The sequence below is a fragment of the Microtus oregoni genome, unplaced genomic scaffold, assembly GCF_018167655.1.
Source record: "Microtus oregoni isolate MIOR12 unplaced genomic scaffold, Mior012 000054F_ref0000373, whole genome shotgun sequence".
NCBI lineage: Eukaryota > Metazoa > Chordata > Mammalia > Rodentia > Cricetidae > Microtus > Microtus oregoni.
This window is the reverse complement of record NW_024543830.1, coordinates 6,366,663-6,386,369: the sequence shown is the minus strand read 5'-3', so window position 1 is coordinate 6,386,369 and position 19,707 is coordinate 6,366,663. Positions and strand designations below refer to the sequence as shown.

At 44.2% G+C, this 19,707-nt stretch overlaps 1 protein-coding gene and 1 long non-coding RNA gene across 3 annotated transcripts in view; one reads left to right on the top strand and one right to left on the bottom strand.

Moving 5' to 3' along the window:
• Positions 1-9,350, bottom strand: part of LOC121438018 — a 64,857-nt gene extending 55,507 nt beyond the window's left edge. For both annotated transcript variants that reach the window (XR_005973026.1, XR_005973025.1), the window contains exons 1-2: positions 9,217-9,350; positions 6,386-6,532 (exon numbers count right to left, since the gene is read on the bottom strand). This is a non-coding gene — a long non-coding RNA (uncharacterized LOC121438018). The remainder of the gene's footprint in view (positions 1-6,385; positions 6,533-9,216) is intronic.
• A 116-nt stretch (positions 9,351-9,466) lies between these two features.
• On the top strand, positions 9,467-19,707 carry LOC121438015 (3 beta-hydroxysteroid dehydrogenase/Delta 5-->4-isomerase type 2-like). The gene is made up of 4 exons (XM_041638187.1): positions 9,467-9,658; positions 12,998-13,204; positions 17,212-17,376; positions 18,551-19,707. Exons 2-4 carry the CDS (start codon positions 13,060-13,062, stop codon positions 19,360-19,362), a joined length of 1,122 nt encoding a protein of 373 aa, XP_041494121.1. The 5' UTR covers positions 9,467-9,658; positions 12,998-13,059; the 3' UTR covers positions 19,363-19,707.

The following is a 19,707-nucleotide window of genomic DNA, read 5'->3' as shown; positions in this document are numbered from 1 at the left end:
GTGTTTATAGATATGCAACTGGCAGTGAAGGTGGAAAACCCTGCATGAAACTCTATGGCTTTAGAGCTTCAGAGCAGGTCCCTGGCAAGTTAAGTTTGGGACGAGAGAGGTGTTTGGGTGTTAACGCTGCTGCATAGTGCCTTGTTTGTGAACTCATTACAAGGAAGTGATTTTAAAGCATATTTTTACACATAATTTGAATGAGCACAATTCTTGGCAAGTGGTCCAATAAAGACCTCCCTCCCTCTACCCCTTCCCTCACCCCATTTCTTGCTTTTAACAGCATGGTGTCCACGGGGATAAATGTCATGTAAGAGTCTTTCAGACAATGTTAAGTTGCAGGCCTCTAAGATTTTAAGATGTCTAACTAAACTTAGACAAAACAATCCAAAAGTGAACTTTTCTGATGTGTGCATTTTACTAGTTTCCTGCAAGTTCCACTCCTAACACCTTCTGGGGCCCCTAATCCTTGAAACTGGTTTGTACTCCTCAAATCTTGAGATCAGTTATTGTTATTCTTTTGGTCTCTGGTCCCTTTAAGGGACAAGCCATGCCCACTCCCAGTGACCCCCCCCCCAATCCCGGCCTTCGCCATCTTGAATCTCTCTCACTGTCCCCTCTTGGCGTGTGTGCACATGTGTCTCCCTCTCTCTGTCTCTCTCTCTCTTTCTCTCCCTTTCTCTTCTCCTTCTCTCTCTCTGTCCTCTAAGTAATAAATATTCAGTTTTATGCCTAAAAAAGAGACAAAAAAAAACAATTTCTAAGTATCTGTTAATACAAGGTAAATATTTTACAACTAGCTTAGTTAATGATGTCAAGAAAACTGGAAAAATTACTTTGAGTGAGCTAACCCAGACCCAGAGAGACAAATGCTGCATGTGTAGGGTTCAGAACTAAATCTTTAGACTTGTGTGTTTAACTTGGAGAAACACTTTGCGCCACTAAGAGGGAGGAAGAAAGATAGTATGTAGAATATGGGTCGTAGAAGGCAGGTAATATGAAAGGGAAAGGATATAATGACGAGGAAGAATTAAAGTGAGAAGGCAATTAGGAGGATAGAACAGAAGAGCTTGGGAAGGTATAATTAATACTAAGATACTTGAAAAAGCCATATGGAAACCTGCTAATTTGTGTATATACAAGTTTGTTGCTCTACTCAGGATAATGCTGTTCCTCTCAGAAAACACAGATTGCCAAATTATGCTATCACTCCTGGTTGCCCATCAAAACTTATGGTAAGATCTATTGCTGAATACACCATACCCTTTGGTCATAGGATATGGAAAAATTAAGCTGGTACTATCCGGAAGCTTTCTGCCTGCTGGCTAGCTTTCATAAGTTGTCATGAAGTCTACAGGGAGAAAGAAAGCATTGCCATTCTTATACAACTGTGAGTGCTGTTAGCTACAATAATAACCAGCCTGGAAACATACGTATGTCTTTGATGCAATGCTGTCCCAAATGGTATAGGAGTAGCCAACAACATTCTTGTGAGGTATAAGGACCACACACAAGCGGAAATGCATACCTTGTCCTGTAGATCTGATGAAGAATCCTTGGTTCTGGAGCACATGGGATTGGGGGGAAGCTGCTACTATTACTTTGCTAGACAGACATAGTATCAAACTGTTCTCTAAATACGTATCTCTGTACTCAAGGACGAGTGCAGCCCTTAGTCCTCATCAGAGAAGTTTTGTTGTGCAGTGGACAACAAAACAGAAATTCACAACTGGTCAAAGTACAGAAAACAGGTATCCATGGCACCCTCACCTCTAAGTGGGACATCTATGTCACATGCTATCTTTGGGTTTCTGTTGCTGTGATCAAACACAACGGCCAAAAGCTAGGTGGGGAGGAAAGGTTTTACTTGACTTGTACTTCCAAACCGCTATTCATCATCAAAGGAAGCTAGGACAGAAACTCTTAACAGGGAAAAAATGCAGAGGCAGAAGCTGATGCAGAGGCCATCTCTCAAAGCCTCAGAGGACACCAGGGAGGAGGCCACAGAAAGAGTGTAAGAGCCAAGGTCAGTAAGAAACCAAGCCAAACTGTTTCCTGGACGTGACAGGGCTATTGTACTTATAATATCATATCAGCTGTGGTTGCTTCTACAAACCTACATGAGATTAAGTCAGTTAACATCACATCTTGGAATGGGGAAGGGCTCAGAGCCCTCACCTCTAGCTGAGAAGCTTTTGACAGCTGATGACTGCTAGGAAAGACAAAGTTAGCTTTCTTTGGGGATGTGGTTCCCAGTAGCTTGACCGAACTTCAGTGGGTGGTGTACAACCCATAATTAGGTGGGAAGCACAAATTGAGTGCATAGGGTTTTTTCTAAGAATATGACATTGGAAAGGGGTGGGGGATAGGGACTTACAGCCTGGAGAAGTTGGGTAGAAGAGTGGGGGTGAACATGATCAAAATACATTGCATACATGCATATAGTCCCCAAATGATTTATTTAAAATAGTATGTTTTTCAAAGGATGATTTTAAAAGTCCAAAACTATTGACATATTTTCCTGTATTTTTCAGCATTTATTATTTAGGATACAGTGTACATGTGTTCTGTTTTTTGCTACAGATTCCTGGATGTCCTTTGAAATATAATTCATTAGGAAGGAAAGTTGGGAGCACTTGGAAACCTGTAGCTGGCACAGCTGGAAAAGCTGGGAGCCACAAAAGCAGGAGTGACAAGACGAAGCTGGCAGCCAGAGAGAAGCATGCAGCTCTCCTGGCAGGAAGGAGCCCCTGCTCACTCATTTAAACCCAGCTGCCCAGCCAGGCAGCTGCGCATTCTCTCAACTGCCAGAATGGAATTCAGGGCAAGATGTTTTTCTTCTCAATTCTAATGATATTTAGGGCATAAGGTCATGGTGGTTTTCTGGTGTTTTCCTCCCGCATATCTCCTTCTGTTCATCTGAACATAGCAAGGACATGTTATATAGACACAGATATTTGGGCCGCAAAGTTTTTTACTTTTTTGCAACAGGGAACAGACATTATGTGTGCGTGGTAGAATGCCCACCACATCACAAGGAGCACACCTGTTGGACTTGACAAGGGAGTTATCAAAACCAGCCCGGTGCTGTCTATGTTGGCTATTTTGCTTAGAAACCTAGCTATAGCTATTTTTTTCTTCACATTAACAGATAAAAGATTTAAGTCTAAATCTCTATTCCAAATGGTGTGATTAAATTACTCTAAGATCAAATTTAAATAATCTCCTTCTGATAAAACTCCCCTGATTATTTTTTTAGAAAGCAGATATTCAAGGTGATGATAAAGCAAGAGAGATTTGTCTCTGTTGACTTATTCCCCACTTGCAATATTACATTCTATTAAATATGTAGACATTCCTGAAATATTCATTGGCACAGAAGACACGAATAGTCTCTGTCTCGAATTTTCTTTATCCTACAAAATTAGTATAGTTGAACTTTCAAATGAACTAAAACTCAAGAGTTTAGAAACAGTGAACTATCCACATGGCTCTGTGGGCTTAGATGATATGTCTTCTTATGCATTTGAAAGTATCAAAACAGAACATTTAGCTCATAACCCAAATACTGGAATGATTACACGCATAATCTAACGTTCTACCCGGTGTGTGATGAACATCTGTCACAGGTTTCGAGTCAGGGAGAACCCTACGGCTTGCTGGTCAACAAGCCTGATGTAGTCAGAGAGTTCCAGAGCAAACAAGAGATCCTATTTCATAAACAGGATGGACAACATTTGGGGTATACCATAGGCTAAACGGCACAAGCACATACACATGCAAGCACATTCACATACACATACACACACAAGTGTAGTCACATGAACACAAACATATTCAAAGTTTCTTCTAAATTTTGAAACGACAGAAAGGACCCATCAAGTAAGAAAAAGAGAAACTGGGTTCATCGTTTGCAGTTGGTGTGTTTGCCCAGGTCCTGGCACTGCCTCACCATCTGAGGCTGTCCTTCCTCCTTAGGCTTCACCACAGCCTTAGTTCCCCCACTTGAGGTTGGAGAGCCACCTCGGCTCTGGCCTGAGCTCTTCTTCACCATTTAAGGTTGGAGACTTTGCTCATGCTCTGGACCTTACCCCATGTTTCCCTTCTAGCCCAGGAAGTTAGATGGTAACCCCCTAGTCAGTCCCCCTCAGTTCTTCTTTATTTGTAGTACACACATGGTCAATGTAACAGGCCACCTAGGTCCAGTGGTTCACACCTTTGTTTTGTTTTGTTTTGTTTTTGTCCACACACTATAGTCTATAAGTTTCCTCTCCCAAAGAACACAGACTACTTTACACTGTAGAACCTTTGCGTGTAGACCTCCTTAGTCAGAGATGAGCATGTTCAGCATCGCTTTAGTGCATATCAGGACCCCTTTCTCTTTAATCTACTTCTAAGCAGAACCTCTACATCTCACCTCTTGCTTTTGTTTTTGTGTTTGCCATTCCTTCCTGTGCATATTCCATTCTTTACCTCTAGTAAAGCAACCTAATACCAACCACTACCCCACTGTTTCTCTCTCTTCACTTTCTCTCACAATAATCCGTGTACACCATACGACAGGGCCGTCTTCTATTTCCTATAACATTTTGTATTTACAGAATGATTGTTTTGTCGTCAACTCACACTCTGTGTGGTGTGTTTATTGCTGGACCGTGACTATAGTTACAGACAGTACTCAACTTCGGTAGGTGTCTGGGGATACAACCTGGTGCCTGAACAACAGACTAACAGAAGAAAGTGTCACCTCAAGCCCACCACAACCTAGTCTTTCCTGAACACCATTCCACTAAAAGCAGAAAGACAACCTGAGTTGAAAAACAACAAAAATTTTTATCAACAATCTGATCCCAGATAGGCAGGTCCCAAGGTAAAACCCTTAAAAGGACATGAAAAACCAAGACAACTTGTTGAATTATGGCTATGGTTCTGTGTAGCTATGAGAAATAGTAAGTATGCTATCTTTGAGGTCCCTCCATGTTGCAAGGAGGCTGCTTGTTTGTTTCCTGACTGCTCAGCCCAAAAATAATAAAGTTTCAACGTTTGTCTCCAGCAGGGCTACATGGCTTCTCTCTCCTTTGCCTCCTTTCTCCCAGCATTCAGTTTAGTTTTCCCCATCTAGCTAAGTTCTGCCCTGCTATAAGTCCAAAACTGTCCTTTATTAATCAATGGTATTCACAGCAAACAGAAGGGAATTCCACATCACCTAGAGAAAACTTGTTGCTGGCTAGTCCTATAGTGTACTATAAATGTAACTTTTATATATTATCTTAAATATTAATTTATTAGTCTGCATCTCTGATGGAAGCTGAAAACTTGATGCCTATAGCAATGAATTCATTACAAATTGAGCCACATGAGTTCCCCGGAATCCAAAGATAAGAGACAAACGTTTATGCTAGCCTGTTCTGGGTGATTCTAGGTGACTAGCATCTTAATTGGTATTAGGACGTGCTTGACCCCCATGACGAGCAGAGGCCTCATAGCAAATCAAAAGAAAGTACCAAGCTCCTAGGCTGATGGTCAAAATGTAGTCACTTTGCTTTGTGTGGGGAACTTAGCTCTACATTTCTACCTGTAGATCACCAACGTCAAGGTATTGACTGTGAAACTGCTTCAGAGCTGAGCATGGGTCTTGGTGTCATAGCTGCTGTGGCTGATCTACCATAAGGCTGTAGGGCTCTCAGGCCTAGAAGGCACTGGGGTATTTTAGAGAAGAGAGGAGTGACCATCACAAGAGACCAAAGGCTTAGCCTGTAACAGCCTTTGGAATTCAAGACAGTCTCAAAGGTGTGAAACAGGCTTCATGGTTGATGGTAATAGCTGATATCCCAAAGATAGTAGCTTAATGTTTCACTATATAGAATATTCCAATTACATCAGAAGATTAAGCAGACAAAAGGTTAAGACATAAAAGCACAAAGCCATGTGGGCTGGGTAGTTTTTATGTCAACTTGACACAAAGCTAGGACCATGTAGGTAAAGGAAATCTAAACTGAGAAAATGCCTCCATAGCAATTGGTCTGTGGCATGCATGACTGGAGAGCATTTCATTGATTGAGAATTGATGTAAGAGGGCCCAGCTCACTGTGGGCAATGCAACTCTTAGGCAGGTAGCCTGGATGGTGTAAGAAAGCAGATTGAGCAAGCCATGAAGAGTAAGTCAATAAGCAACTCTCTCTTCCATGACCTCTGCACCAACTCCTGCCTCCAGGCTCCTCTGTTTGAGTTCTTGTCCTGACTGCCCTCAGTGATGGACTCTGATGTGGAGCTATAAACTGAAATAAATGCTTTCCTCACCGTCTCGTTTTCAGTCACAGTGTTTTATCACACCAATAGAAACCCTAAGACCCCAAGAGCGTCCAAACCCATCTGGACAACTTACCTCAGAATTGTTCTAGCCAGAAGGCCTTTAGAGTTCTTAAAGGAACTCAGCCACTGTAGGTGTTAGGGATGGAAAATGTCCAGTTGAATAAGAACAGTAAGAAATGCGACATCCGTGGGCACGCAGCCTAACAAGGACCTGTGAAAACTGGGCATGAGAAGAGGCACGGCAGAATGCCTGGCATTAAAAATAAATGAGTAAATAAATTCTGTCCCTTCAGAAGAGAAGAGGTTAACAAGAGCCTGCTGTATTACAACAAGAATTCGCTGACTTGCTTGCCATAAGGGTCTCTGAGGTAACAGACAGCAAATAGGACAGACCTAGGGATGATCAATTGGTGTGTCCCAGGAGCCCACTCGTTCCCTGTGCATTGCCTGGGGTCTGAGCCATGCAGGAGTTAAGGGGAACATTGTGAAGTCTGTCTAAAGGGCAGGAAGAGTATGCTGAGCCTGTGGATGAATGACAGAGCCGTGATGGAGGATTTGGGGGAATATCGGACAGAGTTAGACTCTTATGTAGTCAGAGCCAGACAAAATTAGTTTTGACAGAATATCCTGGGAAGAATTTTATAGCAGTCAAGAAAGAATTTGCCTGGAGTGATGGGGAGCATGCGTGTCACTGAGACACTGTCTGTAGTAATATTCCATTTGAATTTTGTCTGCTCACACTTCCTGCTTACTCAGTTAACACTATTTCCTTCTTAGGTCTCTGAGAAAGCTGGAGATTAGATAGAGTTGTAGTTTACCAGACTCAGAAAGCAAGTTATGATAGAAAGTAAATTAGGTACAAGACTTTGGACTCACCAAGATAGGATAGATAGGGAATATTTTCTCTAAGTTTGTCAAATGCAAATGGACTAGACATTGTTGATGTAGTTATTATCTGTATATATTGTTTATAGTCATTATACTTATTGTATATAGTTTTTCTTACATTAATTATAACTTCCCCTCTTAATATTAGACAAAAAGTGGAAATGTAGTGATATTTCATTTGTATTTTAATAAATAAAGCTTGCCTGAAGTTCAGAGAGTAAAACAGCTGCACTGATCAGCCTTACAGACCAGGCAGTGGTGACACACACCTTTAATCCCAGTAGCCACACTAGTTTGCCATAGAAACCGGGTGGTAGTGGTGCATCCTTTAATCCCAGCACTGGAGAGGAACATAAGATGGGGGAGAGACAGCTCTCAGTCAGTCTCATTCTGAGATGAAGGATAGCCATTTCGGACTGAGATAAGAACCAGTGGCTGGCTGTTTTGTTTTCCTGGCCTTCGGTTTGAACCCCAACTTTTGTCTCGTGCTACAATTTTCCACCAGGACAGTTTTAAAAGTGGAAGTTCTGTGTCGTGGACTTTTATACTTAGTTATTGCAACCGACCTTTAGGGTTCCCTTTAAAGGGAAAGTATCGGTGCTTACTTAGTTGGTTTAATGCTCTCGTAGGGGCTCTCTTTCTGCTTATTTCAGCCATTTTCTGGAAAGGAATGCTGACCCTGCCCAGGTGCAGCTCATTAGTAACCCATGGAGTTTAACAGCCACTGGATTAGTTAGTAACACCTAGTAAAATCCCTTTGAGAATGACTAAAACCAGTCACTTACTGACTCTGCTGTAGGTAGATAGGGCCCCTAACTGAAGGATGTCAGTCCGGGAGCCTTAGTCCGGGCCTGGTAGTATGTGTTCCAAAATATTATAACTGCTTGGTGTTGTTATTATTCTTTCCTATTGGTGTTCAAGACAGAGTTGGTGGCCAATAATTAACCTTGAAACCTTGAATTGCTAATTTAACCATACCTGGGGGATGCAGGTAACCTATCGTCACCATCTTCAGGGATGGGTCAAAGTCTTATTGACCATTCAAGCATGAGAGACCTTTTTTTCAATGGTTCCCCTCTTCCAAGAGAATTCTGGTTAATGTTCACCCTTTAGTGCTTCCATGGTATCTGTTCACGCTGGAATTTTTAGAGGCACCTGCCCACCCCTGGGTTCTCACTGACCTTCCAGGACTAAGATCCAAGTATTGACACTCTTTTTTGTCCTTATCACTTAGACATCCATACTTGGACTGTAGAAGGACTTTGACAAATCTTTAAGTGGGGCTGAGAGGTTTTTGTTATAACGTCCGTGTAAATTTACATAAACGTAGATAGAAATTAGATTTTAAAGCTGTGATTTTGGTTGCATATAGTAGGTTCTTATGCTAATTTTTCTTTATTCTTAAGAATTTCATATGCATATACAGTGAAACATGATCATATTCATCCCCCAACCACTCTCCTCAAACACTGCCCAAGCATCCCTGCCCCAACACTTGCCCCTTGCCCCTCCCAACTCTGTGTCGTTTTAAGGATAATATCCACAGGATTGAATATGGAACTATCCATTGAAGCAGGAGACATAGACCGGTGGTCATGGTCATATATTAAATCTCAGTCTGCAAACCTTCTCCAGCCTCTAAAATATACCCAAAATGTGAAAGGGGACAGTGCAAAGATAGCTACCAGCCCTCTTAAGATCTCTTGAAGCCTAGTGACCCCCCCCCCCCACCATGCTGTCTTCCAATCAACAGAAACACAGCCAGCTGTAGCCCTCTGCTGGGCCTTCGTGTGGCCTTCACAGCACTCCGCCTGATTCCACCCTTAACCTTGACAACAAAGAAAGAGCTGACCATCACTATTCAAAACCTTTTAAAGTTAGATTTATCTATAGTTAAAGATATAGAATTAGACGTCATAAGACAAATAAAGGGACTCCCCGCAGATTTACGGAAAACCCTTTCTGTAAGATGTTTTGGTTTCCTTTTAAGTTAAACAAATCTATTTTCTTTTGTACCTTTTAATTTTAGGCAGGTCTTTGGACTGTAGAACAAGATGTTCTCTTTAGCTCAAGAGTAGCCTTCTGCCAAAAGAAGTCCTCCTCAGCTGGTTCCGACCTCGGTTTTAGTGTCAGTTTGTCACAAAGGAAAATCACTCAACGAAATGCCCTGATTACCTTGACTGATGTGGGAAGCCCTACCCTGATTGTGGGCGGCACCCTCTGGTAGCAGCCCAAATAAAAAAAAACGCCCTGTCCAGGAGGAACATCTGGCCCAGTGCTGGCTTTGGTTCCTTCTTGCATCGGAGTTGACTGGCAGTGCTGCTGTTGGCTCCCTTGTAGATAGCAGAAACAATCTTTTCCAAGCCTGCTTCGTGAACCGGAGACCAGCTGGGTCTCAGAAACCTTCCACACTTCCAGCTCCAGGTTGGGACTACTGACACACCGGCCTTGAGGCTACGTAAGTACAGTTTGTCTCCCCACAGCTATTATGGGACCATTCAAACTGCTGAGGCATTTAGCCTCAAGAAGCAGGTAACCACTAGTTCCTGAGGTGTGACTTGACTGTTCTTACTCTTTTTAATGCTGATTTAATGAATTCTGGGAGATAGATAGATAGATAGATAGATAGATAGATAGACAGACAGGCATCCTCTTGGTTCTGTTGCTCTATAGAACCCTGACCCAAACACACAAGCTATCTGGCGACACTAAGCTATTACTAACTACCAAGCATGCTATTTGTGTGACCATCAGTCACAGCATTTTGTCACCAGAACTTCTAAGTTAAAAACCTGGACTGGAGCAGCCATCCTACCAATTAATGAAACAAGTATTTGCTAAAAAAAAAACAAAGGGGAGAAAAATCTCTTCTACGTGGCTCTGGGGGACGGGGGAAGAAAAACAGATAACAGCGCTCAGTGAGCCCCAAGTTCATATTCATGGTACTGCTATGAGCTCACAATCAGCAGAGGAAGAGCTGCTATAGGAGCCATAGGTAAACAGAGTTATGGCAATGCTTGTCAAGATGTGAGCTAACTGATCATTGTCCCAGGCCAGCTTCTGCAGTGTTGCCCAAGAAAGATCACCTTGCTTAAGGTGACAAGGTGATTCTCAGAAATAGATTGCTCATTGTCGTGGGTAACTGCCCTTGTCTTTGGTCTATATAAAATATCAACATATCAGAGAAAAGTCAATATATGAGAGGAAATAAATATATTGATATGTCCTGAAAGGTGCCTGGTAAGCACAAGGCTGTAAACAGCCCTTTTTCCATCCCCTGTTTTCTTCCTGTAGGACCCATTTCACAATCATTTATTTAAAGTTATCACTGAGACTTAGAGACGGCTACAACAGCTGGGGAATTGTGTCCCTGTGTGCACAGAAACACACAGACTAGTAAGAAAGGGGTGAAACTTTGGCCATTTTTAGCAGAGAATGCTGGGTCAGGCTGATGCAGACAGAGGGTGCCTGACGTGGGAGGAAAGGACCCAGAACGGTGGGGCAGACTGATGCTTGATGGAGCTCAGAACAGCAACTCGGGGTTGACCTCAGACCTCCACTGTCAGCAGTGCCTCCAAGAAAAACTACACAAGCACAACAGGGGTTCTCTTCCTGTCTCCTGGTCACCAAAAGCACAATCCATTAACGGGAAAGGTGATAGCAAGAGACGGTGGAAGCAGGAAGGTGTAACGTGAAGGAATTCTTTCATGGGTGTTGTCCAAATGGATTGGGAGAGTAGCTGATCGAGCAGAGTGATTTGGTTCTAAAAACTGCACAAAGACGAACACACTAGGGTTAGGACAGGACTCATGGCTGCAGAAGGCAGGCTCTACCTGGTCAAAATGGACACAGGGTTATCCTCCAAGTGGGTGAGCAGCTTAGTGGACTAGATTGAAAAACGCACCCAGGAAATTAACTTGGCACTAAAACATTTAAATATAAGAGATGAGTAGGTGACAAACTTGAAGTGTTTAAACTGGAATTATATGATAAACTGAACCACTTTTTCTTGATGTTGGTCTCTTGGTGTTAGTTGAGGAGGGAGGGATTTCTAGCTGAGCTGTGCTCCCTGATGAAGTCCTCCTAGAGCAAAATGTGCTGCTGAATTCTTAATGGAGGCCAACTGGAAACAGTGGTGGGATGAAGACAAGGTTCACAGAAGAGGTATCTCTTCCAGCCTTTCCCGAGCTCCTTGTCACTTTTACCTGCTTCTATGGGAGCAGAGGGTGACTCTAACAGAGAAATCTTTCTCCAGCCTGGTGTATAAAACGGTCGCCATGCAAATCAGAGGTTAGGAAAATGGCATGTATGTTTGTGTGTGTGTGTGCGTGTGTGTGCACACGTATGCACACAAGTGATTACACACACAAATGTGTGCAATTGTGTAACATTCTTGCTTCACATATCTCTTCAAAGATCAGCTCCCAATGCACCAAGGCTACTATCTGAAGACCAGGATTCAAGCTACTGAAAGTGTTGTGCTAGGGACAGTGTCCATGGAAACTTCTATCACACTTCCTGGAGTTCTGAAGGTGTGGGTGATGCTGGGATTAACAGTGAGTGCTGCTATATTGGCTAGTGGTTCAGATAGCCCACCAGTTCTACAAGATGTAGTTAACCCTACTACTATGTGGGAGAGAGGCTATTTATTAGGCTACCATTGCTGCATGCAATCTAGATGAGCAAGTGGCCTCACCTAATGTCCCTTCCAAGCCTGAAAATATTTGGCTGTTGGTGAATTGGGAGAAAAGGAGGAGCCCCTGAGAGAAGAGAAAGGAATAACTAGGCTCTAACTGGAAGGGGATCTTTCCTTACATCTACACCTCCAGCGAATCTAGAGAAAGACACAGTACTATGTCATAACCCAATTACACAAGATTCCTGGAAAGATGAAAGTGTAAGTTTGCAAAAAAACTTGCTTTGTAACCTGATGGCGAGGAAAAAGGAAGTGTGGTGGCTGATTCTGGCCTTCGAAATGTATTCACATAGCATAAAGCATGGAACTTACTAATAAAGGTTAAATAAAATTCCTTCGATATGGCAGATTTCTTGATGACATTTCTATTTGACATGAGGGATTTAGGGATTTGAGATATATATATCAGACAGTGGATTTGCTATTATCCCCTAAATGTGTTTTTTTCTCTATGGTATGTGATTCAAATCTCACTCCAAAATGGGTTGATGGGTTGTACCTCCTTATGGGCAGAGCCTTCCTAGTCTAAACATCGTCTGTCCCACACCCTCAAGGAAGAAATGCTGAGGGATTTCAAAAGACAGATCTTACGAGGTCACCCATCCAATCAGATACACTTGGATCCTCTGAATCCTATCTTGTTTCAGCAAAATTGTACATGATTCCAGTACGCCCATAAATGAAGTCATCAAAACAGATGCCCAATTACAGGCTTCCTGTGTTTCCAGGTCACCGGACCTGTTCAGGTCCCTGGAGGATATTCCCCAAGGACATAAAAACTCTGGATCTCTTTCTTTGTGCCTCACCTTTTGTAGCCAACAAAGTAAACATTTCTCTGAGTTCTGCGAACTGCTTATGTAACTTGATTGTGTGCAGTGAGTTTGGGGCCCTGTCCGAAGCACACCCTGGGCTTGCAACAGGCATCTGGGAAAGCAGAAATCTTGGGACACAACCACACCCTGAAGGCCTTACAGTTTCTGGGTATACATTGAAACACGTTGCTTAGTGCTGTGGAGAAACCTTCCTGCGTCTTGCCATCTGAGTTATGAGAGGTTGGTGGGAGAAACTGGGCTTGAGTCATCCCTGGCTCTCTCTTTTCAGTCATCTCCAGAATCACCCCACATCACCCCTTGCATTCACTGGACCTGCTTCCTGTGTTGACCATGCCCGGGTGGAGCTGCCTGGTGACAGGGGCAGGAGGGTTTCTGGGCCAGAGGGTCGTCCACTTGCTGGTGCAGGAGAAGGATCTGGAAGAGGTCAGAGTCCTGGACAAGGTCTTCAGGCCGGAAACCAAGGAGGAATTTTTCAGTAAGTAAACTTGAGGATCTGGTGTTGTTGGGTCCACAAGGTTGCACAAAGATGGGGGACAGACCCATCAAAGTCTATTAAACCAGAAGAAAACTTTATTCCAGTAAAAGAAAAAAAATATCCATGGGGCACACAAAGCTTCTCATCTAGCTGAGAGACCACAGTTGAAGATGAATCTGCATGGCTGTGGCAATGGGCTACTTTTGAACTCCCCCTTTTTATAGCAAGAAGCAAGCACTAGGCATGAACAGAAGAATTTCTACAATCTTGAGGTAAAACTCAGACACAAATTGCCTTCTTTATAACGTCCATTAACAGGGTTTTTCAGTTAAACTAATGTTTGTACTTTGCCCATTGTTTCTCTTTGGCGCTTTCTGATGGTGTTTACCTAAGCTCTGCCCCGCCCCTGATACTACCAGTTGTGTATAGCAGGGAAGGGTATGGGATAATGCACAGCCAAGAAGTTGTGTATATCCCATTAAAGGTTAACTTAGCTCACATCAGTTGTTAGTCAAGAGTAGTTGGGGGGTTATCTAAAAGCTGACCCTTGGTTTGCAGAGGGCCGCTTCAGCCTTGCAGACAGAGCTATGGGTTGTAAAGCAAAGTAACCCACTCTTAACTGTCAATCCTTAAGCTGCTAAGAAAGCTGCTGACAACCTGTTCATATTCTCCTGGGCTTACAACTTTATGTTTCTTCATTTCCCCGTTCTTATGTCTGGAACCTTCATTTCTATATTCTTCGTCTTGGACTCTTTAGGCACGTGACTGCATAACCATAGCTGATTGGATGACTGGATGCCTGGAGGGCTCCTCCCTTGTCAAGTAAATGAAAAACGCTAGCAGTCATTACACTTCCCCATGTCCACATTAATCGGGAAGAAACAGAGCACACAGCATAAAAAACACTGTACACTTGGGGAAGACTGACGGGTTCTCTCTCCCGTCTGCTCTTCAATGCAGACTTGCCAATAGCCAGGTAATATCCATAAAGATTATTAAGCTGGAGGTTTTGGTGCTAGCTCCCTGTCTCTCCTAATTGCTACCCATCTAGTTGTTTGTTTTGTTGTGGTTTTCTCTGTTGCAGTGGGGGCGTGGGTGGAGGGTGGGGGGTGTCGTTCATTTAGTGTCTTGGGTAGAGGTCAAATAAAAGGAGTAAAATGATATAAAAGGGAGAAGAATAGACAGAGGCAAGATAGGAAAGGAGCAGGGGCAGCCAGGCAGCCAGGAAAAAGCAGATATGGAGACTGAGCTCTGAGGTAGTGAGTTTTCTGAGCAATTGCACGAGGTCACACCAAGGGACCAACACAAAGCCAGTGTGAGCAGGACTGCCCATGCCTCACCTGGGCTGTTCTTACATTCGCCTCATCGTTCCTCACTGGTGTTTGTCATCACTGAGAAAAAGATGGCAGAATTCACTGGGCTAGGCCTTTATTCCTTTGCCAATTTGTTATCTCAGGTACAACTGGACGAGCTGATTTCATGGGATATTTTAACCACCTCTTCAACCCCTGTCATTAAACGAGCCTTGCAGGGAAAGTAGGAAAGGAGGCCCACTCTCACCTGGACAGCAAGGACTTTGAGCTGGGAAAATAAAGATGATTATAGCAACGTCATCTGATTAATGAGGATCGCAGATCAAGCCAGAGGTTCTCTCAATTAATTTTGCCTTGGCCCCAGAATCTTCAGTGTTTCCCATTGTCTATATTTGCCTCAAGCTAGTTCTTTGACCTCCTCCACAGCATCAAGGGTAAACGTCAAATACTTAGGGATCTGCCCTACACACAGGACCCCCCCCCCCCCCAACTCTTTGAGACAACCATTAATCCTCTACACTACTTCCTTATCTCCGACCTCTTCCAAGGTCAATTTGCTCCTCTATTGGCTTGAATGCTGCTTCCAGAAATCACGTACAAACACACAGCCAATTCTATTAGCTAGAATCCCAATATCTCAGCAATATTTGTAAGTAGCCAGGCCTTGGTCTGGAGGAAGAGCGCCACAGTGAGTACCATTAGGGGGAATGGATAGAGGCCCTGCAGAACGGTAAGAGCTGAGACTCCTGTCCGTGTGTGTGCTTTCTGTGCCAGCCTCTCTGGTGCCTTCTGGGGCAATAGCTCATTAGCTCTGTACAACCTTCCTGGAATGTAGTTACTGTGTTCCCCCTGCCCCCGCCACTATCTCTGAAGACAAATAGACACAGGAGTTAACTGTCTTGCCCAAATAGCACAGCTAAAATCAACCAACCGAATGGGAGCCCAGGAAATTTAGCTGCAACCTTTATGCGCTTCACACTCTCTGTGAGTAGAAGTTTCCTGGGGTCTCTCTCTCTGACACAATTCTCATGAGAGCAACACTCCACCAGGTGGCTGCGCAATATTTGCCACACCCTGGTCTCCTAGATAAGGTTGCAGCTGTGGCTCCACCAGGAAACACTCTTAGAGTCTTCTCCTGGGATCTCGGGGTCTCCAAATAGCTCATGGATAAGAATATATGTTAATAGAGATCTGGATTCCTTCTGTCCTGTCAAGGCGACATCCCTGAACCAGTCTGTCTAAATCAGTAGTGAAAGAGAAGATGGATGACATGGGCAGATAGGATCATAATCTGGGAATTTAACCCTCTGCTAGGTACCGGCTTTCTCCTGAGAAGTCCCCTGCTTGCCCCTCTGTCCTTCAGGGATGTCCTGCAGTTGCTGGAGGAGAGGAGGGGTTGCAAAGAGGACACATTCATTCGAGACTTAGGAGCAAACCTTGGTATTTGTGTCTCTGGAAATGTTCCCTCAGCTCCGAATTTCTCCTGCCCTCCTCGCTGCTATCTGGCTCCCTTGGCAATTTCAGTTCAGTGACTTTAATTCGCCACTGAAAACCTGATTCCAAGCAACCCCAGAGAATGGGGCTAGAGGCGCCAGTGGAGATAGGTCAAGTGAGGTCCCTCAGTTGGTGCCGCCATACCTGTGCCCCCACTTTCCTCATCAGAGGGCCAGGCTCTAGGAAGTGTGGAGAGGAAATAAGGAAGCTCCGAAAGTTGGGTGCAAATTAAGAAGCCAAAGCAAACACAGGGCACTGGTGAAGACAGCATGTGTCACACTGGCACACAGTTCATTTTGAGAGTTGAGTGGCAAAATGACAGGCAGTGCTCTCTGTGGGTGGCAGAGGAACCCAAAGGTACTGGCGTTGTACCTACTGCCTTGGCATAGACAGCTGTAAGGGGTCCCTGGAGAGCCTGTTGCAACATAGACTTCTGGGTTTTTGGTAATATCTCGTAGGAGATACTCCATTGTACCTATACCTGAACCCATCCTACGTCTTGAAACTTACTCTATAGACCAGTCTGGCCTTGAACTTACAGAGATCCGCCTGCCTCTGCCCCGCCCCCCCCAGATGCTGGGATTAAAGGTGTGCGCCACTCCCTGCCAGGGAGCCTATCCTATTTCTCTTGCCAGCACCTCTACTTTCGTGGGTCTATTAAGACAAGCAATTGGTGCTGCATTACCTCTTCCTTTTGTGCTCAGCACAAGCCCAGAAAATATCAGGCTTTGACAAAGGGAGTATGCGGGGAGACACATACCTAAGATTCATATCTGTGTGACTTCCTTCTCTACTCCCCTCCGCTAGGAACAGGGTCTTCCTCATCATAACCCTGGGACAGACATTCTGATTGTTAATCTCACTTCTACCCAGTCCGCTCCTATCCCAACCCTGTCACACTCTCAGTCCCCCACCCCCATTAACTTCTGACTCTCCTTGATGAATGGATCAACTTCCCCCCACTTTCTTGAACCAATTTCACACCCTGGGCACATTTGATTGCTTGCTAATCTGGTTTGTTTCCTGCAGTGGGAAAGAATGCTTTTTTTTTTTTTTTACTTCCTTCCATATATCAGGCCTCCTCTCTGACTTTGCTACTGTAGCAATTCTCGATAACCTAGATAACTGATTGACATCTGTGCACAGGGAACATTCCAGCCCACAGAAAAGCCTCCCAATGACCTGTCATGTATTCCACAGACCTACAGACAAAGACCAAGGTGACCGTGCTGGAAGGAGACATCCTGGATGCCCAGTACTTGAGGAGAGCCTGCCAAGGCATCTCCATTGTCATTCATACTGCGGCCGTCATTGATGTCATGGGTGACATTCCCAGAGAGACCATAGTGGATGTTAATCTGAAAGGTACAGTATCTGGAGGGAAGGTGAAACTTGGGAAGCTGAAAGTGTCAACACAGATCAGGAAGGGGATCTCTCATCAGGGAACATGACTGAGTTGAATGTCTCTGCTCAGCAGACCCAGCTGGAAGAGCTCAGGGCTATTACAAGGCTATGGCTCAGCACACAGAAAGTGGGTGACCTAGGATGTAAATCACATCTATGCCACTTCAACTTCAAGCAAACCGTTGTCCTTCATGTCCATGAGACTGGACTCCAACCCCAGGCATTTGATAGCCATCCACCCAGTGCCTCCCTAGGGTTAGACCTAGCCTAGACCCTGCAGGCAAGCTGTTAGTTCTGAGAGTGCTTCAGGCCTCACAAGGGTCTGCCCTTATGGGAATTCCCAGCAGGGAACACTCAGCTCCTCTTAGTTTTCTACCCAGAGAAACAGATGAGGTCAGTCAGTGCTGGCTTCCGGAATGAAAATTAGACGGAATATTCATCACCTCTTCTTTGTATAACTGAGTACATAAAGTCACAGACAAAAGCAAGAATCTTTAACACTGTGTATACAATCTGGAACACCAGCTGTGCCTCTACTTCCCCCCCCCCCCAAAACCCAGCAATTATTATTCTATAACTCAGACTAGTTGTCCTTCTGACAGTTTAGATTATCATCAAATGACAAAAATACTGTAACTAAGAAATGTCTATGTAACATGCACATCACCTGTACACAATTGGATTTGACCTTGGACCATTTTAATTCTCCAACAGTTCTTAGTTAAAAAGAACTATTCTTGTTCATAATCTAAGAATATGATCTTCTGCTTCTGTACATTTAAAAGAAAAGCATGAATTTATATGAATAAAAGTATAATTATTTCATGGACTCATTAGGCATGGACAAGCAAGAAGCTTAGGTGCCTTTGAAAATAAAAGAAACACACACTAATGCATGCAAACAGTCACAGGGCAGTGAACATAAAAACCTAAAGTTTCTTGCTCTTGGTAATCCACTGTTGTCCCTAGGTTATAGCGTGGTAGCTGGGAGACCAGGGCACAGAAAATGCATGTGATGTGATGTGTAACAGTTGCTCTGTTACGCTAAAGATGAAAAGAATTATGAAGGTGTGGACATGGTGAACCCCCTGGATTATCTATGTCATGACCCTGACAATGTGTTGTCTGTGCTTAGGTACCCAGAAGCTGTTGGAGGCCTGTGTCCAGGCAAGTGTGCCAGCCTTCATCTACACCAGCTCGGTTGAGGTTGCAGGGCCCAACTCCTACAAGGAGATTGTCATGAACGGCAATGAAGAGGAACAACGTGAAAACACAAGCTCTCATCCATACCCATACAGCAAAAAGATGGCTGAGAAGGCAGTGCTGGCAGCCAATGGGCACACCCTGAAAGATGGCGGCACATTGCATACTTGTGCCTTAAGGCCTATGTACATCTATGGGGAGGGAAGCCGATTCCTTTCTCATATAATAATTAATGCCCTCAAGAATAATGCTATTCTGAGCTCTACTGGCAAATTCTCCACAGCCAACCCAGTGTATGTGAGCAATGGGGCCTGGGCACACGTTCTGGCTGCCAGGGGCCTACGAGACCCCAAGAAGTCACCAAACATCCAAGGACAGTTCTACTATATTTCAGATGACACTCCTCACCAAAGCTATGATGATTTAAATTACAACCTGAGCAAGAAATGGGGCTTATGCCCTGGTTCCAGTTGGATCCCTCCCCTGCCCCTGCTGTACTGGCTTGCCTTCCTGCTGGAAGTGGTGAGCTTCCTGCTGCGTCCAATCTACAAATACCGGCCTCCCTTCACCCGCCACTTGATCACAGTGTCAAATACTGTGTTCACCTTCTCCTACAAGAAAGCTCAGCGAGATCTGGGCTATGAGCCTCTTGTCAGCTGGGAGGAGGCCAGGGAGAAAACTTCAGAGTGGATTGGGTCACTAGTGCAGCAGCACAAGGGGACACTGAACACAAAGACTCAGTAACGATGGCAGGGACATGTCCCTGGGTGCCATCAGAAAATATTTGTCAGGTCCTCCAGAAGGGACAGAGGCACAACCCAGGTCCTGCAGCCTCCCTTTCACACAGAGACCAACTCAGTCTCTTCCTCATTCACCACAGCTTTGCCAATCACTGCCCCAATCACAGGCTTTCCTCAGCACCGGCCCAGAGCACACGGCTCCTAATTCCAAACTATTCAGACCCCATGGATCTGAGAGCTCTCGTTGCTTAACCTCCCCATAACATATGTCTCATTTTGAGAAATTTCCCATTGCTTTATAAAAATCAAGTAAACGAATAATAAATATTTGCTAATACTTTATCTGCAA

Excerpts from the sequence above, each read along its gene's own strand:
- LOC121438015 (XM_041638187.1), top strand. The coding sequence starts at position 13,060 with ATGCCCGGGTGGAGCTGCCTGGTGACAGGGGCAGGAGGGTTTCTGGGC. Across the intron at positions 13,205-17,211 it reads AACCAAGGAGGAATTTTTCA|ACCTACAGACAAAGACCAAG; the intron begins GTAAGTAAACTT and ends TGTATTCCACAG. Across the intron at positions 17,377-18,550 it reads AGTGGATGTTAATCTGAAAG|GTACCCAGAAGCTGTTGGAG; the intron begins GTACAGTATCTG and ends GTCTGTGCTTAG.